The 19350-nt window shown below is 37.5% G+C and overlaps 1 protein-coding gene across 1 annotated transcript in view; it reads left to right on the forward strand.

Annotated features, from left to right (window-relative positions):
- The window catches only part of sev (receptor protein-tyrosine kinase sevenless), a 34775-nt gene extending 16750 nt beyond the window's left edge, over window positions 1–18025 (forward strand). Inside the window, exons 18-38 of the mRNA XM_089703669.1 lie at window positions 187–353; window positions 949–1124; window positions 1702–1918; window positions 2486–2755; window positions 2907–3112; window positions 3239–4071; window positions 4529–4669; window positions 5219–5453; window positions 5884–6080; window positions 8262–8397; window positions 8854–8984; window positions 12117–12317; window positions 13105–13244; window positions 13523–13687; window positions 14153–14347; window positions 14569–14788; window positions 15015–15112; window positions 15822–15931; window positions 16216–16379; window positions 17121–17174; window positions 17404–18025. Of these exons, the coding sequence (XP_089559795.1) occupies window positions 187–353; window positions 949–1124; window positions 1702–1918; window positions 2486–2755; window positions 2907–3112; window positions 3239–4071; window positions 4529–4669; window positions 5219–5453; window positions 5884–6080; window positions 8262–8397; window positions 8854–8984; window positions 12117–12317; window positions 13105–13244; window positions 13523–13687; window positions 14153–14347; window positions 14569–14788; window positions 15015–15112; window positions 15822–15931; window positions 16216–16379; window positions 17121–17174; window positions 17404–17804 (4457 nt within the window). The 3' untranslated portion in view covers window positions 17805–18025. The remainder of the gene's footprint in view (window positions 1–186; window positions 354–948; window positions 1125–1701; window positions 1919–2485; window positions 2756–2906; window positions 3113–3238; window positions 4072–4528; window positions 4670–5218; window positions 5454–5883; window positions 6081–8261; window positions 8398–8853; window positions 8985–12116; window positions 12318–13104; window positions 13245–13522; window positions 13688–14152; window positions 14348–14568; window positions 14789–15014; window positions 15113–15821; window positions 15932–16215; window positions 16380–17120; window positions 17175–17403) is intronic.
- The last annotated feature ends 1325 nt before the right edge of the window (window positions 18026–19350 follow it).

Below are 19350 nucleotides of genomic sequence, written 5' to 3' on the forward strand. Positions count from 1 at the left end.
AATGTGCCTACGTTAACTTTTTAATTATTTCAGGGCGAATACTTTAAACCACAGCGTGAAGTAGACGATGAAAGCGTGATGTTTATAAATAAGATATTTTGTGAACGTGCCAATCACAGCTTATTTTTATTTAATAATGCGTTATTACATTTTCATTATATTTATATACGTTTTCATTGTTTGTAGAATCAATAATTGCAATACCAGAGACAATAAATTCATCGTCAATTGCCGTGGAAGGAGAATGGGATAAATTCAACGTAACTTGGACACCCGCCACCAGGGTTAATGTGAATAATAGCCGCGTGTACTATGATGTTAGCTTGCAGTTCCCGGGACAGTTCAAGATAGAGGTAAGAAGTTAACTTTGATCATAATTAATTGTTACAACTTGGTGATAAGTATAAATGAAAACCTTATTTTTATTCAAGTGTGTGTGAAAAGGAATGAGCTTTTCTCTCGCGATGTTTATATTTCGTGATGCGGTTATATTTCGTTCTTAAATGTGAAGAACGCAGCTCGCATCACACGCCCGGGACGCCGCATTCGCAACCCGCCCTGCGATCAGCAATTTGGGGATTACATCGACTTCACTTTATCTATGATTGTTTTATTTTTTGACGACGCGGTTGGCGCAGTGGTAAAGTAACTGCCTACTGAGCCTACGGTCCCAGGTTCGATCCCCGGTCAGGGCAAATATTTGTGTGATGAACTCAATTATTTGTTCTTGGGTCTGGGTGTTATTATCTATATATTATGTATTTATTAAATATTATATTTATCGTCGCCTAGTACCCACAACACAAGCCTTGATTGAGCTTACTGTGGGACTAGGTCGGTTTGTGTAATAATGTCCTATAATATTTATTTATTTTTGTTTACTCTACGATTAAATACAATAGCGTTAAGATAAAATTAATTTAATTAAAATTGTATGTATATTTCCAGAAAACAGTGGACGTGCCGTATATAACCGTGCGGTCGCGTCGTATCGAGCCCTACAGTGCAGTGGAGGTGTCGGTGCGTGCGCACACGCAGTGGGGCGGCGGGCCGGCGGGCCGCGCGCGCGCCCGCTCGCCCGCCGCGCCGCCCGCTGCTCCCACCGCGCCACGCCTCTACGTGCAGCCTGCTAATAGGTAATATTAGATCTGCTACGTGTTTTTATGAAGCATATAGTACTCTATTTACGGAGACAAGTTAAGTACATGTTATCCTATATAAATGACAAAGACAAAAAAGTCAGTGGGGGTTAATCATTCTTAATGCCTGTATAAACTGCGAGACTATTATTTGAACTAGCTTTCTTTTTCACGACTACATTTGTCTGTTTAATTTAGACGTAAAATATTAGGTCGGAAGTTCCTTTAAAGTAGATAAATAAAATTTCAATGCATTGACGGTTATCGCTGAGCAATCACAAACTTTTCTATTTATCCCTACTAACTTATTTTCGTGGATAGAGTATAGATAGTTTAGTATAATGCAGTTTACACATCACGTTCTGTTAAATGTGGTAAAAATGCAATAAAAAAAAGACGGGTTGCACTCCGGGAGTGCCGGCAGAAGTGAAAACTTGATTATTAACGTTGAGCATGTTTGATATCCATCCGTCTCACGCTTTTTCGATCAGGTCACGTGTCCTGACGCGAGTTTAAGATTTTATACCCATTACAGAAAAAGTGCTCAACGCCGCTAAAGAAGTTTTCACTTCAATAATATGTATTTTTCCAGTGGTGGCACAAACCGCGCGATATTCCGCTGGCACGCGCCGCTCCGCAGCAACGGCGTGCTGCTGGGCTACGAGGCGCAGTGCTGGGCGGCCGCGCGGCCCTCCGCCTGTGCGCCCGCGCGCCTGCCGCCCGCCACCACGCAGCTCGTGCTCACTGACTTAGTGCCGGCCGCTACTTACTTCTTTCAGGTGAGGTGAAAGCTACGGAGATTTTTTGAAGTGAAAACTTCTTTAGCGGCGTTGGGTATAAAATCTTAAACTCGCGTCAGGACAGGTGACCTGATCGAAAAAGCGTAAGACGGATGTTTTTTTTTTATGTCATAGCAAGCAAAGGAGCAGGTGGGCCACCTGATGTTAAGTGGTCACCACCGCCCATAAAAACTTGTAACATGATAGGTAATTTTTTATAGATCTATGTGGTATTTTTGTGGCATGCTCTTTATGTTTAAAATGTTGGAATTAATTATGTCATTTCGCTTTTCAAATGAGTAAGACATTGGCTATGAATTTATTATTAGAATTAAACTAATTCTTATGTATTATTCACACGTGTCAGAAGTGAAACTTAGCATAGTAAAGATAGCAAAATCGTCGCCTTACTTCATGGCGTGACGGTATTGCCATGACGCGACCTTAAAACTTTACTCTCAACGCACCTAAAGAAGTTTCACTTCAAAAACAGTTCTAAATCTGCATTATATAAAAAACTTAACTGAAACCAAACAAATATTTACTGTTTATTTATTGTATTGACAGGTCCGTGCCTATACTGACGCTGGATATGGCCAATATTCTGAAATTGTATCAGCTTCGTCTGATGAAATAAATCCAATTCCAAAAGTTATGATATCATCACAAGAATCTATCAAAATTGTCGACTTAGATTCAAATGAAAGTGAAATTATTCCTAAAAGTACAGGAGTGCCTATTGATTTTGCTATAGACATTGAAGAAAATATTGCCTACTGGGTTAACAATCTTGAAGAAATATTTTCTGCTAGAATCAACGGCAGTGGACATTACAAAGTAAGTTTTATTTAAGGTAGCTTAATAAATCTTGACTAATTTTTACTTATACTAAATCAAATATATGGTTACATACTTAAATACTTCTCCTGTAAACATATTTTTTTTAAATATTCTGACCCATGCTATAATCTATGTTCAACAATTCTAGCTTACTTCAACGAACGGTAAAGCGAAAAGCATGTGCGTTGATTGGGTCAGTCGATCTATATACTGGACGCAAGAAGAAAATCCGTCTCTTGAAACTCATATTTTGTACCGAGCTGACTTGGGTCTTCCTAATACAAGGCCGCGTATCACGAGGGTATTGAAGAGAGAACAAGCAATGTATAGTTTACAGATTGTATCGTTAACGCGGTAAGTTTATGACGAACTCTTTAAATATTCATTTATAATATACTGAAACAGCATTATGCATGCTTACCTAATTTATTGTTATGGTCTTATATAAACACGTTAACAATATGATCTTTTTCTACACAGGACTCTTTACTGGTACGAAGAAAGTAATCACACCGGATTTGGAACTCTTATGACCTCGAAAATAGACGGTTCTGATGTTAAAACGTTCTTCAATAATTCAGAATACGCCGATTCAGACTCTGATTTCAGAGAGGAATGTAGTTGTCCAGAAAGCCCCCAAATAGCCAAAACGTTTGTGATTGATTTAACAAGTGACGTTGAAATCTATTGGATCGATCCTTGGTCGTATAGAATTATTGCATCAGATATTAAAGGCTGCAATTGTAGAGTTGTCGTGGACGCCACCGAGAAAAAGAAATATGGTTTCGTGCCTATGTCCATAACGGTTGACAGTAAATACGTGTACTGGTACAACTCTTCAGACAGATCCATATTTTACACAAACAAAATGAAAAAGAATAAAATTGAACAGGTCAAATCTTCATTCGGGTACAAAATAATGGCCTTAGATGCGGCGAACCAACCGTACCCACCGAGACAATGTTTATTTCCGAACGCACAAAAGCTTATTCCAAAGGTATTATCGACCTCAGCGAATAGCATAACAATACAATTGCCATCCATAACAAAGCCGAGTAGATGTAGCGAATTGGAATATGAAATGACAGCCAGTGAATACACAATAATGTACCGCTTATATTCAAATGACTCTACTCCTTGTGATAAAGAAACTTGTTTGCGTATAACTACAACGGATTCAGATGTTGAAATAGCGGGTTTAAAGCCATTCACAAATTACACAGCTCAAATAGAAGTGACCAATTACTATGCGAGATTACATGAGGTGAAGCCACTTCTAGGTCCCATGCTATTGATGCAGACTGCTGCAGAAGGTACATATGTATTTTACATTTTCTCTATCATATTCATATATTGTTTAAATCTAACTTTATTTTTTTATGAGATAACAGAGATGACAGACTCATGACAATTTTTTTGCGGAGACACGATACTTTTTTGATATGCAACTATCAGTGAGTTATTTATTCATCTAGATGCAAATTGCAATAAGGTTGAAAACGTTTTACCCCGTTTTTATCTATCTTGAATTTGTAAAAAAAATTATAGCTCAGTATATTTTAACGTGATAACGTTTTTAAAATCGTTTTAGTCGGGTGACATGTTCAGAAACTTGTGTCACACGAAAACCTCACGAGCGCGATCGCAGGCATAACGAGAGAGAGACGGACCGATCTCCCGTCTCATCTCGAGCGCTGCCACCAATAAGACGTTATCACGTAAACATCTCGATCGTAAACCTACTTTACAAACAACCAATTTTTTTTCCAGCACCAACCGCACCTAAAGACGTGATCGGTACAGTTCTAAGTCCGGTGTTAGCTCGCGTAGAGTGGACACCGGAGCCTGGCCTGTGGTACGAGCTGCACTGGAGGACTGATGATTCGCCGTTTTTACCGAATCGTTTGAAAGGTATAAAAATTGAATTTGATATTTTTTGGTTTTATGGCATTCAAATGCTTTATAAATATCGATTAGAATTTATAACATTAAATAGAGCGGTTCGAGTTTTAGAAATTTATAGCTATAAAAAATTTTCCTATATTATTATCGTTATTTATATATTATGTTTTAAGTTTCACTGCTCATTTTACAGTAAGTACATTGGCTGTGAATTTTATTTCACCGGAAAATTTTATTTTGATGAGAAAATTAAATAACCTTAATAAATAAATTAAATAATTTTTGTAAGATACGTCCTGTGGTTACTCGAATTTATCAAGCACAATATCTTCTTGATATCAAGTATATAACAGCGTGCTGGATTTTATTAGGCCTCTCACATACAGTTGCGTTTATATGTACATATAAGTTACATTTATATTACAGTCAATTCTGTTTACTGCGTTTATAGTATTTGTGTAAAGTACGAAAGACATCTATATGTAATTATCACGTATCGTAAGACTTCTTGACACCCATTTCTATAGATTATTATATCGTGTTTATCTGGTAATACAGAGCACAACACGTTCGAAGTATCCTCCGGCGGGCGGGCGGACATGTCCCGCCTGTCCCCCAGCACCACGTACACGGTGTGGGTGCGCGCGCGCTCGCGCCACTCGGCGGTGTCGGCCGACTCGCTGCCGCTGCGCCTGCGCACCTACCCGCCGCCGCACGCGATCGCGCTGGGCCGTGCGGCGCCGTATGAGATGGTGGTAGCGTGGCCCCCGCCCACTGCGTATAGAGTGCATCGGTGAGTGTACTATGTTCTGTATAGTGTTCACGTTCGTTGTCAAGTTAAAACAGTCTTACGTGATGTCAAAAGCAATTACTTGCTACTACAAACCTATACGAATTCTACTACAAATTTAATAAAGCGCGTGTTAAAACAGAAACTTCTTTGGTAAGATTCAAAGATACCAAATTCGTCGCAATACCGTCACCTCTATGAGGTGACGGTATTGCCATGACGCGACATTGAAATTATACTCATAAATAAATTTCACTTCAAAAATGAAACGAGAGATCTACTAACCATAAACAACATTACAAACCATATTGTCAGAAAATCCCATTGTATTGTTGGAGTGTTTACATACTCTTCATTACTACCCTCGAACTACTTCATTAACTAACCTCGAACTCTTTTCTCTTAAATTTTATAAAATGATTAACATTTCCAGATATGCGGTAGAATACATCGAAGCGAGTGGATCTAGTGATACGTGGTTACAATGCGAAGAAACTGGCAAAGCTGAATGGACAGCGAAAGACTTGAAGCCAAAGACCCGATACCGCTTCAGAGTCTGTATACATTATATGAAAGACTCTCCGCCGTACTACTGGCCACTAGATGACAGATACACTTTTGAAACTGAAGGTAAGATAATAATTATTTCTTTAGCCTTTGAAATGTGTAATACCTAGTACCTAAATATCTAATTACTGTCAGATATATTTTTGTTTATTAGTAGTCCTATTCTGTATGACACCGTTGTTGTGGTGGCACAGAAACTTGCATTTGCATTTTCTTGCAAATCACTACATAGTATAAAACAAAGTCGCTTTCTCTGTCCCTATGTCCCTATTGCACGCCTCATAAGCGAAGCGTTGAGGTGGGTACTACTGTCACTTCGCGCAAAACATCTGATTTTTCAAACTTAAAATGTCTTTATGTATCATACATTGCACTTGTAAGATAATACATACACACACATATTAAGAAAAAACACTATTTTTAACGTTCATGATATTTTTGATGTCATTTTTGTTATTTAAACTAGTTAAAAAACAGTTTAAAAAAGTTCTGTCTTGGACGTCCGTGTGTCTGTATGTGCGGATCCTTTTTCTTGTTAACACGATAGCGACCGAAATACTTTACTAATCGAGTCTTTTTTTTTCTCTTACGCTTGAGTATGCTCAGGAATAGAACCCTTTCATTTTTCAGGGTCTGATTCGATGTGGTTTAATTGTTATTAAATAAACAAAAATAATAATTAATAAATATTTATTAAAAAAAAAATTATGAGGCGTGCACTTTTGGATTTTCCAAATTATTTCCCTATGTCCCTTTGTACGCTTAAATCTTTGAAACTACGCAACGGATTTTGATGCGGTTAAGATAGATAGAGTGATTCAAGAGGAAGGTTTATATGTATAACAACATCCATTAAATAGTGGAGAAGTACTGTTATTTTTGAGGTTTCTAATGTGATATCGTAAATAATTACATTTTTTCCGCTTACATTGCAAACGCAGACTGAACCCTTCGAGTTTTATCAAAATAATGTACTAAGTATTGTACACATTAAAACGGTCTACAGAAAAATCCGCGATGGTATATGTCTATCTCTTATGGATAACCCACAATAACTTTTGTTTGTCCTTTACTTTTTACGACAAATAATGGCTAATTTTCGAAGCGATTTTAACCAATACAGCATTAATCCTTAACCAATTAAATACCTTGAATACATTGTTCATTTAATATAGATCTATATGGCCCTTTACAGTTACAGTTCACAGTTTTTCTGTAGTGTATTTAGTATCAGCATTGCACCCGTGCGAAGCCGGGGCGGGTCGCTAGTTTATTATATGAAATACCTACTATTGTCGAGCCAATTTAATAGGCAACATTTGACGTCTATCAATTTTATCTTCGAAGAGAGGTAACCTGCTTAAAAACATCGATTAAAGTGAATTAATCGATACGGACTTGAAACATTTGTCAATCGAACTTGAAACACATTTATTAATTTAATAGATCTGTGTTAATTTATGATGATTTTTATTCACAAGTAATCAATGCATTCGATTCTAGATGTCAGATTTTGATTTTTAGAGTAACGTCTCTGGTATTTAAAAATAAAAAAGTTTACTGACACGAAATTGTAGCGACGTCAGTTCTTTAATTCAGAAATTATTTATTATGTTTAGAATGGTTTATCAGTAAAATGAAATCTTAAAATTACTTGTATCGGTCATTATGATTATAAATATGTAATCGTAATTGAAAAAAGTTAAGCAAATGTGCAGTTCTAACAAAACGAAATATCATGTTATTCTATGTCGTCGTTACTAGGTTACATTGTTGAATTTTGTTGAACTGTCAAATGTTGTTGCCTATTAAAATGGCTCTACTATACTTACATAATTTAACATTACATAAAAAAACAATTAATTTATTTTTTAATTTGCAAATTTGTAAAATTCATTGTACTATATCTGTGAATCTGTTCCTCAAAAAGCTGGTTAAAAGTTGGTTAAGTTCAACCATGCTTTCGTAAGCAGTGCCCTGACTTGACATGCGTTCAACTTTGCAAGACGTTTCGGTAGCTTACTATCTATAAGGCACTCGATGCAATATACAGGGTGTAATCGTTAAGTGTGCACAGGCGATTTTTCCGTAACTATTATTATGGCCATTTTACTCATTAGGTTAAGTACTTTCGATTAGTTTTTTGATATTTGCAATAGTTACGGAATAATCGCTTGTGCACACTTAACGATTACACCCTGTATATCGTATTGTATAAGCCTCTAAGCGTGTTGTGGTTGCTAGGCGACGTGCCGGGCCCGCCGGGCGCGCTGCGCGTGGAGGCGGTGGGCGACAAGATGCTGCGCGCGCGCTGGGCCGAGCCCGAGCCGCACGGCCTGCCCGTCGCGCTCTACCGCGTGTGGGGACAACCCGCCAACAGGTACGCTGCCTGCATACAATAACTGCATCAATACGTATACCACGTGACACATTTACCCCTTGACACTATACTTGACTACTACTAGACTACACTAGACTTACCATTCAACACCTTTCAACTATTTATACACTTACAAGTGCTGTATTGCACTGGACACCTGCACTGGACAACTTGCACTTGACACTTAATTTTCTACTGTACATTTGCCTTTGGACACTTGCCAGTGTGCACTTGACCCTGGGTTACAATAAGACACCCATCACTATAAAACTTATAAACACAACCAACTAAACATTTTTATTATTTGCTACCTGAAATGGAACAACAGAAGCACAATCGACAAAAAAAAAGTATTTTTGTTAAGACATGAAATCAGACCTTAGCAAATTGTTAAATAAATAAAAAAATATAAGTGTATGGAGCTGTACTTTTCAATAAAGTTTTTTTTTCCTTCAGGGTTAACTATATAGAAGACAATTCGACGAGAAACATAAGCGAGCTGTCTGCAGATTTGCCAAGTGATATAGATGACGAAATGAAAATGCGCATTCTTCGCGAAGGACTTGAACTACTTTATACTGGACCTGGTAAGATAATTTGTTGTATTTCATAAATTTTAATTTTTGATCAGATCATATTTTAGAATATATTATGGTCTTTATTAAACAATTCACATTTCATTTAGTTTTACAGCGATCAAATGTTTATAAATGTTCGAAATTTTGACTGAATTGGAATCTACATCTTTCGCCGTAAATTTTTGGCAAACATTTCAATATTTATTTAGAAACGTACCAACAGCAGACTAAATACACCCGTGTATGAGATTGACGTTTGATTACGACGACGACGACCACAGAACAGTAAAGTAGATAGAAGTGTGATGTGGGCGTGGCCCACGTGTCACTTGTAAGGTAAGATCACCTAACTTGCTCTCAGTTGTTGTGCGCAGAAAAATATTCGAGTCGGTTGTCAGCTGTCAAACCTTTTTTCCATATTTATTCATTAATTAGGACGTGTTGTTCGGTATTAGAGTGCAAAAATGATAGCAGACGAAATAATATCAGCAATGGAGGCATTTCATACCATCGGTCAGTCTTATTTTTATTTATTTTACATATAATATTTTATGTTATAACTTCGCTTGTAATTTGTCAAAATTGTATACAAATATCTAGTCAAAATGAACCTTAATCCGTAAGAAATTAGTACTATTATAGATTGAACAGCAAACAAGACTTTCTGGAATATTATTGCAATAAACAAACGAATGTCGCTTTAGTGATGCTTGTGGCGCATATCGACAGTATCGATACTTTAGAAAAGACAAACATTATAAATATTAAATTTTATTTTATTTTTCCTTAGCTTTCATTTGTCCAATTTATTTATAGATTTCCCAAAGAGGCTAATTTAAAAGAGAAATGGATAAATGCAACGTGACGAGTTAACTGGATGCTGAACAGCACTAAGCGGTCTAACAAAGGCCACCGATACAGCAAACCTACGGCAGTTCCAAGATTTAAAATAATGCATATTTTCTGTTTGTATTTTGTAAATATAGATTACTAGCAATGCCCTGCGGTTTCACCCGCATAGATAGCGATATCGTTACAGTAAAAAGTCTACTATAGGTCGGACTATAGGTTTAATTTTTAATCACATGAAAATCACCTTTACCCCGTCCCGCACTACGGCCTATTTTATTTTTTTTGTTTTAGTGGGGAAATCTTTCATAGATACCCACGGCCTCCGGGGGAGGGGCCGTGGGTTATGTCGGATTCCTACCGACCAAAACCCCACTGTGTTCCGTCAAGACGCATATTGGTAGAATTCCTCCGTGACCCCCGCACTACGGCCTGCTCGAACAGTATACCTACTTTTTTCTGTAGATTGACACTTTTAAAAATTCGTTATATCTTTTGAATGAAATATCCAATTCTTTTCATTTAAAAAGTATTTTGCTGGTATTGAAACAGTCTATAATAAAACATCATTTAATGGGATAAGGATTAATATACATATGTGTATGGATAACATGGTTTGATTACTGTCGGCACTTCTATTTACTTTGAAAACGTAAAAAAGTTGTTGTAGTAACATAACTACTGAAGATGGACATATGGTATCGCGGACTTTCTTGTAGATATTGATCCATTCTATAATACCGTAGAACATTTTTTGTTCTATCTTCAATAGATTCCGCAGCGCACGCGATGACAGAAGTTTTATTGAGGATTTTTTTACACCTTGGGTTACATTATTGCATTTTTGGTAAGGATCTCTAATTTTTTTGAAAATGCAATATAGCCTATGTTGCTCAGTAAAGATGCAGCTTTCTAATGGTGAAAGAATTTTTGAAATCGGTCCAGTAGTTTTTGCGTGAAAACCATACATACATACATACATACTTACAAACTTTTCCTCTTTATAATATTATTAGTATAGATAATACTATTCTATTCCGTTTTTTATTTAATAATAATACTATAAAAAGACGTACTTAGTAGTAATAAACATACTCCAAAATGTGACACATTATACTATACTCATATAATAGAAAGAAAAGAAAAATACACAAAAAATATTTATTTGTGAATTATCGATAACAAGACTGACATCCCTCAGGGCATAGCATCAGATAAATATCAAGTTAATGTAATTAATGTTGAGTGACACAAATTTCAACCTTATCTCTATGTGTTGAGGTTCAAAGTTATATCTATCGAATACTAACGCCCTCTGTTGTGGAGTAGCTGGATGTTTTCGAATTTGGAATTTCTGTGCAATGAGAAACAAAACAGCTAATATACCTAGGGATGTTATACTAAAATAAACCGTAACATGGTGCGTTAGGGTACATATTGAAATGCTGAATTGATAATCTAAGTCAGTTTTTACTCAAATTAAGCTGTCCAATCAAAGGCATAGATTACTTGTAGTGTACTGTATAACTATCGGTTAAATGTGTGGGTTTGGCGACACTGGTTTTCATAGTAATTATGACATTATAGCACTTCTATTTGTTTTTAATGTTCTGTGACGACGACGATTGATTACTAGTCCATTGAAATGTTACATTTTTTAGGCCTAATCTTGCGTTTTTTAGAGGACGCAATTTTATTTTTTGGATGTGTAGGGGGGGGGTCAGTGTGAAGCTATCACCAAGTTTGTGGGGTCGCCACCCTTGTCCCACGGCCGCCATCTTGAAAAGAGCGGTTGATATGGTTTTTACGATATATCTCTTAAACTATTTATCTGATAAAAAAACATTGTTAGCATTATTTGTTGCAAATTAAATTCTCTATTACGTTAGTCTAGTAACTTTTTGTCGTAAAGTTACTGGACTAAAGTTGTAGAGAATTTAATTTGCAACAAATAATGCTAACAATGTTTTTTTATCAGATAAATAGTTTAAGAGATATATCGTAAAAACCATATCAACCGCTCTTTTCAAGATGGCGGCCGTGGGACAAGGGTGGCGACCCCACAAACTTGGTGATAGCTTCACACTGACCCCCCTACACATCAAAAAAATAAAATTGCGTCCTCTAAAAAACGCGACCCCAAATGTAACTTTTCAATGGACTATACGTCAATCTCATACATTCATAATCTATTCTATTAAACTTTACGCTAATAGAAAGCCACTTGTCTAGGGGGCCAGTGCACTTTAATAATACAATATCCAACATTTGAATCGAATGAGTCGTTCTCAGAGTCGTACTGGCTGGTGGACGGACGGCAGATCGGCGGCGCGTACTGGGCGCGCGTGCAGGCCCGCAACGCGCGCGGCTGGGGCCCGCTGTCGCCGCGCGCCGAGCTGCTGGCCCGCGCGCCCGCCCGCCCGCCGCCCGCCGCGCTCGCGCTCGCTGCCACTGCGCTGCTCGCCCTCGCGCTGCTGGCCGCTGTGCTGTTCTGTAGTGAGTGTGTTGTACACTGTAGTAGACGGCAGATCGGCGGCGCGTACTGGGCGCGCGTGCAGGCCCGCAACGCGCGCGGCTGGGGCCCGCTGTCGCCGCGCGCCGAGCTGCTGGCCCGCGCGCCCGCCCGCCCGCCGCCCGCCGCGCTCGCGCTCGCTGCCACTGCGCTGCTCGCCCTCGCGCTGCTGGCCGCTGTGCTGTTCTGTAGTGAGTGTGTTGTACACTGGGAAATGAATGGGTTAGGGACATTCGGCCTCAACCTTGTGCTAGTTATAGTGCTACTAGTGGTCGCGCTGTTCTATTGAAAGAAAATGTTTTTAATACAACGAAATTAGATATACAACGGGAACAGGAGGACAATTAGGATAACAAAGCTCGCTTTATGTTGAATGTCGTGCAGTGCTAGCACTAAAACGTCCGAATACCTGAAACTTATAAGGCTCTTATTAGTACTTATTATATGTAGTATCTTACTTTTCCACAAATCTCAATCCCTTTTTAAAATTATAAATATCAGAACCAGCATAAGTACGTACGTCCAAATTTTTTTTAGACGTGATAACGTTTTTAAAGTCGTTTTAGTCGGGTGACATGTTCAGAAACTTGTGTCACACCAAAACCTCACGAACGCGATCGCAGGTATAACGAGAGAGAGACGGACCGATCTCCCGTCTCATCTCGAGCGCTGCCACCAATAAGACGTTATCACGTAAATATCTCGATCGTAAACCTACTTTACAAACAACCAATTTTTTTTTTCAATATTATGTTTTGTTTGTTACAGCATACAACAAGCGAAGTAAAAAGAAAGCAGCTCTAGAAAATCAGCTGACATCGCCGGTTTTGCGAAGAGGACCAGACGTCGAACTGGCGACTTTGCGCCAACTACCTATTAGGCATTCCACTAATATTCTCTACAACCAGGTATGAATCGAAAAAATATATAATTATATTATGACTGCTTTTATTCCACTCACATATAGAAAACTCATCCCAAAAAATATATTTCGATTTTAACTACTTTTATTCCCTGCATAGAAAACTCATCCTATTTGAATCTGTACTTTGAACCTGTAGTTTCCATTAAGTAACAGATGACAATTCTACAATCCTGATTCCGCGGCTTAATATTTTAAAACTTTCACTTTAATTTTAGCTTTAATTACTAGTGATACTAATATTTATTTTTATATTGATTTCAGGGTGTACACTGTCCATCGGACGCAGAATTAGCCGCATTACCACATATTCGCCGCGAACAAATCACACTTACTAAGTTCCTTGGTTCCGGGGCTTTTGGCGAAGTGTTCGAAGGACTTGCCAGACAGATTGACAATAATGTTGGCAACACTAAAGTGGCTGTTAAGGTATGAAATGAACTTAATTTTTGGCAACATTTTTTCTGATAAAAAATATTAAAACATATTTTGGCTATGTTAACAACATGTATAGTATATATACAGTTACTAGGTTTCCGCCCGCAGCTTCGCCCGCGCAGTCAAAGAAAAACCCGCATAGTTACCGTTCCCGTGGGATTTCCGGGATTACGTCATTTTCCCGGGATAAAAAGTAGACTATGTCCTTTCTCGGGTATCAAAATATCTCCATAGCAAATTTCATGAAAATTGGTTCAGTAGTTTAGGCGTGATTGAGTAACAGACAGACAGAGTTACTTTCGCATTTATAATATTAGTATGGATTTTTGACCTATTCAAGATAAAATCTTGGAAATAGATTTACTCATAACATCAAATAATTTTTCTGTAAAATTAATGCTCAACTTTGATCCTTAAAAGTTTCTTGTTATCTATTTTTTTTAATTATTTTTATAGACTCTAAGAAAAGGTGCAACGGAGCAGGAAAAGACGGAATTCTTAAAAGAAGCGGCACTTATGTCGAACTTCAAACACGAACACATCCTGCGACTGCTTGGAGTGTGTCTCGACAATGATCCCAATTATATCATAATGGAGCTTATGGAAGGAGGCGACTTGCTCAGTTATTTGAGAGCTAAAAGATCTTCATTGGTAAGTTCAATTATATTCACTCTTATAACTTAAACTATAGATTTTAAAACTTTATCCCTTTCCGAAAACACCTATGTTTCCGTATGATGTAGTAATGCAAAAGTTTTTGATAATTGGATCACTATTTCTATATCACGCACTGCAGATGAACATGTATTAACATTATTTACATTTCATTCACGTTATTTACATTTCATAAACGATAATCTTTTATTTTCCAGGGGACTCCCGAATCCCTAACCTTACTAGATCTTCTAAACATGTGTGTTGACGTCACAAAGGGATGCCGATATCTCGAAGAAATGCATTTCGTCCATAGAGACTTGGCGTGTCGGAACTGCCTCGTGGCGTATCGAGATGGTCGCAGAGTTGTCAAGATTGGAGACTTTGGACTCGCTAGGGATATATACAAGAATGATTATTATAGGAAGGAAGGGGAAGGTAAACTAATTTCTTATCGCTAGTTATGTGTAAAAAATACACATTTCTTTGTAATTTTTCCAGGGCACATTTTAGATTGTAAAAATGTAGTTTATGCCATTCCTGGATTAATTGATTTAAATAACAAGGATACGGATAGAACAGTTTCATGTCCAAAAATAAAATTACTGGTTTGTTATTCTAGCAAATTATGTGGGAGATAAATCGAGAATATTTTTATTTTCAGGTTTACTTCCAGTACGATGGATGGCAGTAGAGTGTTTAGTTGACGGAGTGTTTTCGTGTCAGTCAGATGTGTGGGCTTGGGGTGTACTCTGTTGGGAGGTAATATTATAACCATTATTTTTATAATAAGCAATTTCCACTCTTAAAGATTGTACTTCGGGTATATTTCATCACTTTCAAATTATGAAGATATTTCTTTTATAATGTGTTTATTTTTTTAAACAGGGTAAAAAAACAATGCATAGCTATAAACTGTGAAACTAGCCATATAATTTAAAGATTAATGTAGTTCTTATAGAAAGGGTAGGGTGCATCACTGTAATGTTACTGCACTAATAACTTTCTATAACTATTGCATGTAAAGTGCAAGTGTAAAGTTAACACACACTGGACACTCTCCGCCTCCCGCCAAAATTAAACACTTACCTCACCCCGCACGATCAGGCTATAAATGGTCCGCATTTTTCTGCAAGGACGATACGCAACGAAGATTGACAACATTAATCAATTTTATTATTTTGGATTTGTGATTATCGTTTTTCGTAGAAAATGGTTAGATATTGTGCTGTTTACGGATGTATTTCATCAGAAAAACGCGAACTTTTTTTACGCTAGTTACAAATGTGCCAACCATAAAGCGTTAACACACACATTTGCAGTCTCTACAGTGTGACTGTCAAAACGATAATTTTGTATGGAGTGTCCGGGGTGTTCTGTAATGTTATTCTAATAAGTTTCTAGTTATAGAAATTGCATGTAAAGTGCAAGTGTAAAGTGTAAGTGTAAAGTGTAAGTGTTATGTGTACAGGTGCTGTCGCTGGGCGCGCAGCCGTACCCGGGGCGCACCAACCGGCAGGTGCTGGGCTTCGTGCGCGCGGGCGGCACGCCCGACCGACCGCCCAACTGTCCCACGCAGCTGTGAGTTGAACATAGCGTTGTTTGTTGTTGTAGGGATAATGTTACGAATGGGCTTTTTCGTTTAATTCCATTTTATCTTTTGTTTTTTATAAAATAAAATAAGGCCTACGCAAAATTATGTTACAAATATTGAAATGGTATTGGAATCGAAAAAAAATAAATTGAGTAATTCTTACATCTATATTTCTTATTCTATCCAAACTACGTTATTGTTAAAAACATTGAAAAAAAAATTTTTATTTTTTATTTTTTCCGTTATAAACATTGTAACCGCCACTCCCCAGTTACGAGCTGCTGCAGAAGTGCTGGAGCTACAGCGCGGAGGCCCGGCCGTCGTTCCGCGAGTGCCTGTTTGCGGTGACGTCACTGCGCGACTCCGCCCCGCGCGCCCCGCTGCCCCCGCCGCCCGCCGACCCCGCGCACCACTACCTCACGCTGCTGGGGGACGGTGAGTGTTGTCCTGACGTCACAGATTCTAATTCAAGCTATTCAAGCTATCCTAGATGGCGATACTGGCGGTGCATTGCGTAACGTCCCCCTCACCCCCGCGCACTAGCGTCACCCGATACTATATAGAAAATGACTTACGGCATCTCTTCTTCGTATCTGCTTTGTGGCTGGAGCACACGTGTCGCGAGTGCCATGCGCGTGAGTGAATGGACGCCCCCTTTCATATTGTATGACTTGAAATACATTAGACATGATCTACTTTTGTTCCATTTTAAACGCTTCTTGCATTTTAATGTGTTTTATTTTGTTAAATATAATATCAATACTATTTTCATGTGCATAGCATGTCCTACACCTTACTCATTACTAACAATAAACAATAAAATTATGCTTATAATAATAAAAAATCTGTGTGCCGTGCACACATGTCAGAAGTGAAACTACACGACGACCGACGTGAGGGTATTGCCATTTTGCCACCTTGAAATTTTCGCGCCCTAAAGAAGTTTAATTTCAAAAAAAGATTGTGTAATATATCGCATAAAATCCGATAATAAGGGTGTATTTTAATTACATTTTTCCATTTGCTTAAAAAGCTTAATTAAAATAAAAGATATAATTAATTTAAACCAAATCAGCAGAGTGTGCATAATAACTTTTAATTTAAAACGTAGAACATGATATTGCAAATTCCCGAGCCCATCTTTACTAATATTGTTATGCGCATGCGCATGTTCAGATGCTGTCGACAACCGCACCTATCTGCTCGACGAGAATGACAACGCCTGTTTAGGTACGTTTAGAAAACATAACACGTGAAAATATATTATAATCATAACCATATACTGTTCTTTTTCGCGTTGATATAATGAGAATGTGAACATATTTTGTAAAAGCATGTACTTTACTAAAACCTATTTGCCTGAACGATATCGCATGCTCTATTTTGTAACCTGTGTGTTACGTATTATGATTGTGTTTTTATATTACAATGTTATTTATAATAAATTGTCTATTCACAGATGAAGACTTCCCAGAACAACAGATGGAACCATCGCACTTACTGCCGCAGCGGACACCGAAATACTTAGAGCTCATGTACGACAGTGACTCGCCGTCCGGCACAATATGCGACGGTTACGAAATACCAAGATCTCCGCTCACATACGCGCCGTTCTCGCGACATTCCATAGTAGGAGTAGCACCCAATAGGCTAATAAAACCCCCCTTGTACAGAACTCATTCGCTCAGAACTAACGTGAGGCCGCCAAACGCCACAATAATCCCTCTCAGAAACGGCATCGTGAAACGTGCGTCTCTATGCGAAGGCGTGCAGAGTTCCTTCACGAGAGAGCCCCGACCGAGCTCGTCCCAATCTCGACAAGAAGACTTCGACAAACATATATTTAAGACTCCATTTTAAACTGTGATATTAGGCAATTTATAATCATTATTCCACCGAACTATTCGCTTAGTGTTTAAATTAAATATTTATTTATTTAACGATTTGTAAATAATGTCTCGTTGTAAATATTAGTATAGGGTAGGGGAGTTGGGATTGTTGAGTACAAATCAAAGATGTTTTCATAGTAATGCATTTATTTGTAAACTATTAAGATAGTATCTTATAACAATAAATTTATGTACGATACCACAAGTGTTTTATTTTACACCCTAAAAGATTTTATTATAAGAATAAATTTAAGGTTTCTAACGATATACCAAGTATACCAAATAGATTAAGTTGATCTTATACATTACTAGGACTATTCCTCAAAATTACAAATTAATTTCATAAACGTATCCTATGTCGCATGGGCGTAGCCATGGTGAGGCAGGGTGGGGCGCTTGCCCCACTCTCACACCCTGGCTTTGACCTGGAAGGTACCTAACCAAATCTAAAAACTGAATTATCTGGGTACTATAGTGGAGCCAATTTAATAGGCAACATTTGACGTCTATCAAATTTATCTTCGTAGAGAGGTAACGTACCACTAACCTACTTACAGTACTCCAAAATTAATAATGCGCATGCAGATCTTCGCTAATTATCGTATTTCCAGAAACACCCGAATCATTGAATCGTAAGTGCCCTAAACAATGCACTTGTTCAAAAGAAATAGGAGTCAATTCAGAGTCATACACATGATCCATTGAAATGTTACATTTTTTAGGCCTGACCTTGAGTTTTTTAGAGGACGCAATTTTATTTTTTTGATGTGTAGGGGGGGTCAGTGTGAAGCTAAAACCAAGTTTGTGGGGTCACCACCCTTGTCCCATGGCCGCCATCTTGAAAATAGCGGTTGAAATGGTTTTAACGATATATCTCTTAAACTATTTATCTGAAAATAAAACAATTTTAACATTATTTGTTGTAATTAAATTCTCTACAACTTTGATTCAGTAACTTTTTGTCATAGAACTATAAATAAAAAAGTTATAAGCGAAAATGTTCAGAAATTAGAGCTATTTATATTTTTCAATAAAACTTTTTTTTATCATTTTACGAAGAAATGATATAAGACTATTTTTGTAGATTGTTTTTCGAGGAACAACTTTTATATACAACATTTTTTCATTACGTCAATAGCTAAGGTTTTACAGCGCTCAGAAGTGAGTACTATTTTTCAGTAGTAACTATACATAATAAATTGGCTATTGACTCTTTTCCCAGACTCCACAACAATGGAAGCACACTGCAGAACATTTCAGCCCTGCTTTTCGACGTAAAAAAAAAACGCACTTCCAGACTACCTCCTGGGTTGTGGGGAAAAGATTCAATAATTAATTATTAATAATATTGTAAAATTAATTATTAAAAATATTATTATAACAAAAATAAAATAATTACTAGTGACAAATTATTATTAGTACACACATAATATATCGTATTCTGTATAGTAAAGAGTACTTAAAATAGTACTCACTTCGGATGGCTGTAAAACCTTAGCTATTTACTTAATGAAAAA

The sequence above is a fragment of the Colias philodice genome, chromosome 14, assembly GCF_061535455.1.
Source record: "Colias philodice isolate Cphi_HAF_F1 chromosome 14, ilColPhil1 Martin Lab GWU primary, whole genome shotgun sequence".
Classification (NCBI taxonomy): domain Eukaryota; kingdom Metazoa; phylum Arthropoda; class Insecta; order Lepidoptera; family Pieridae; genus Colias; species Colias philodice.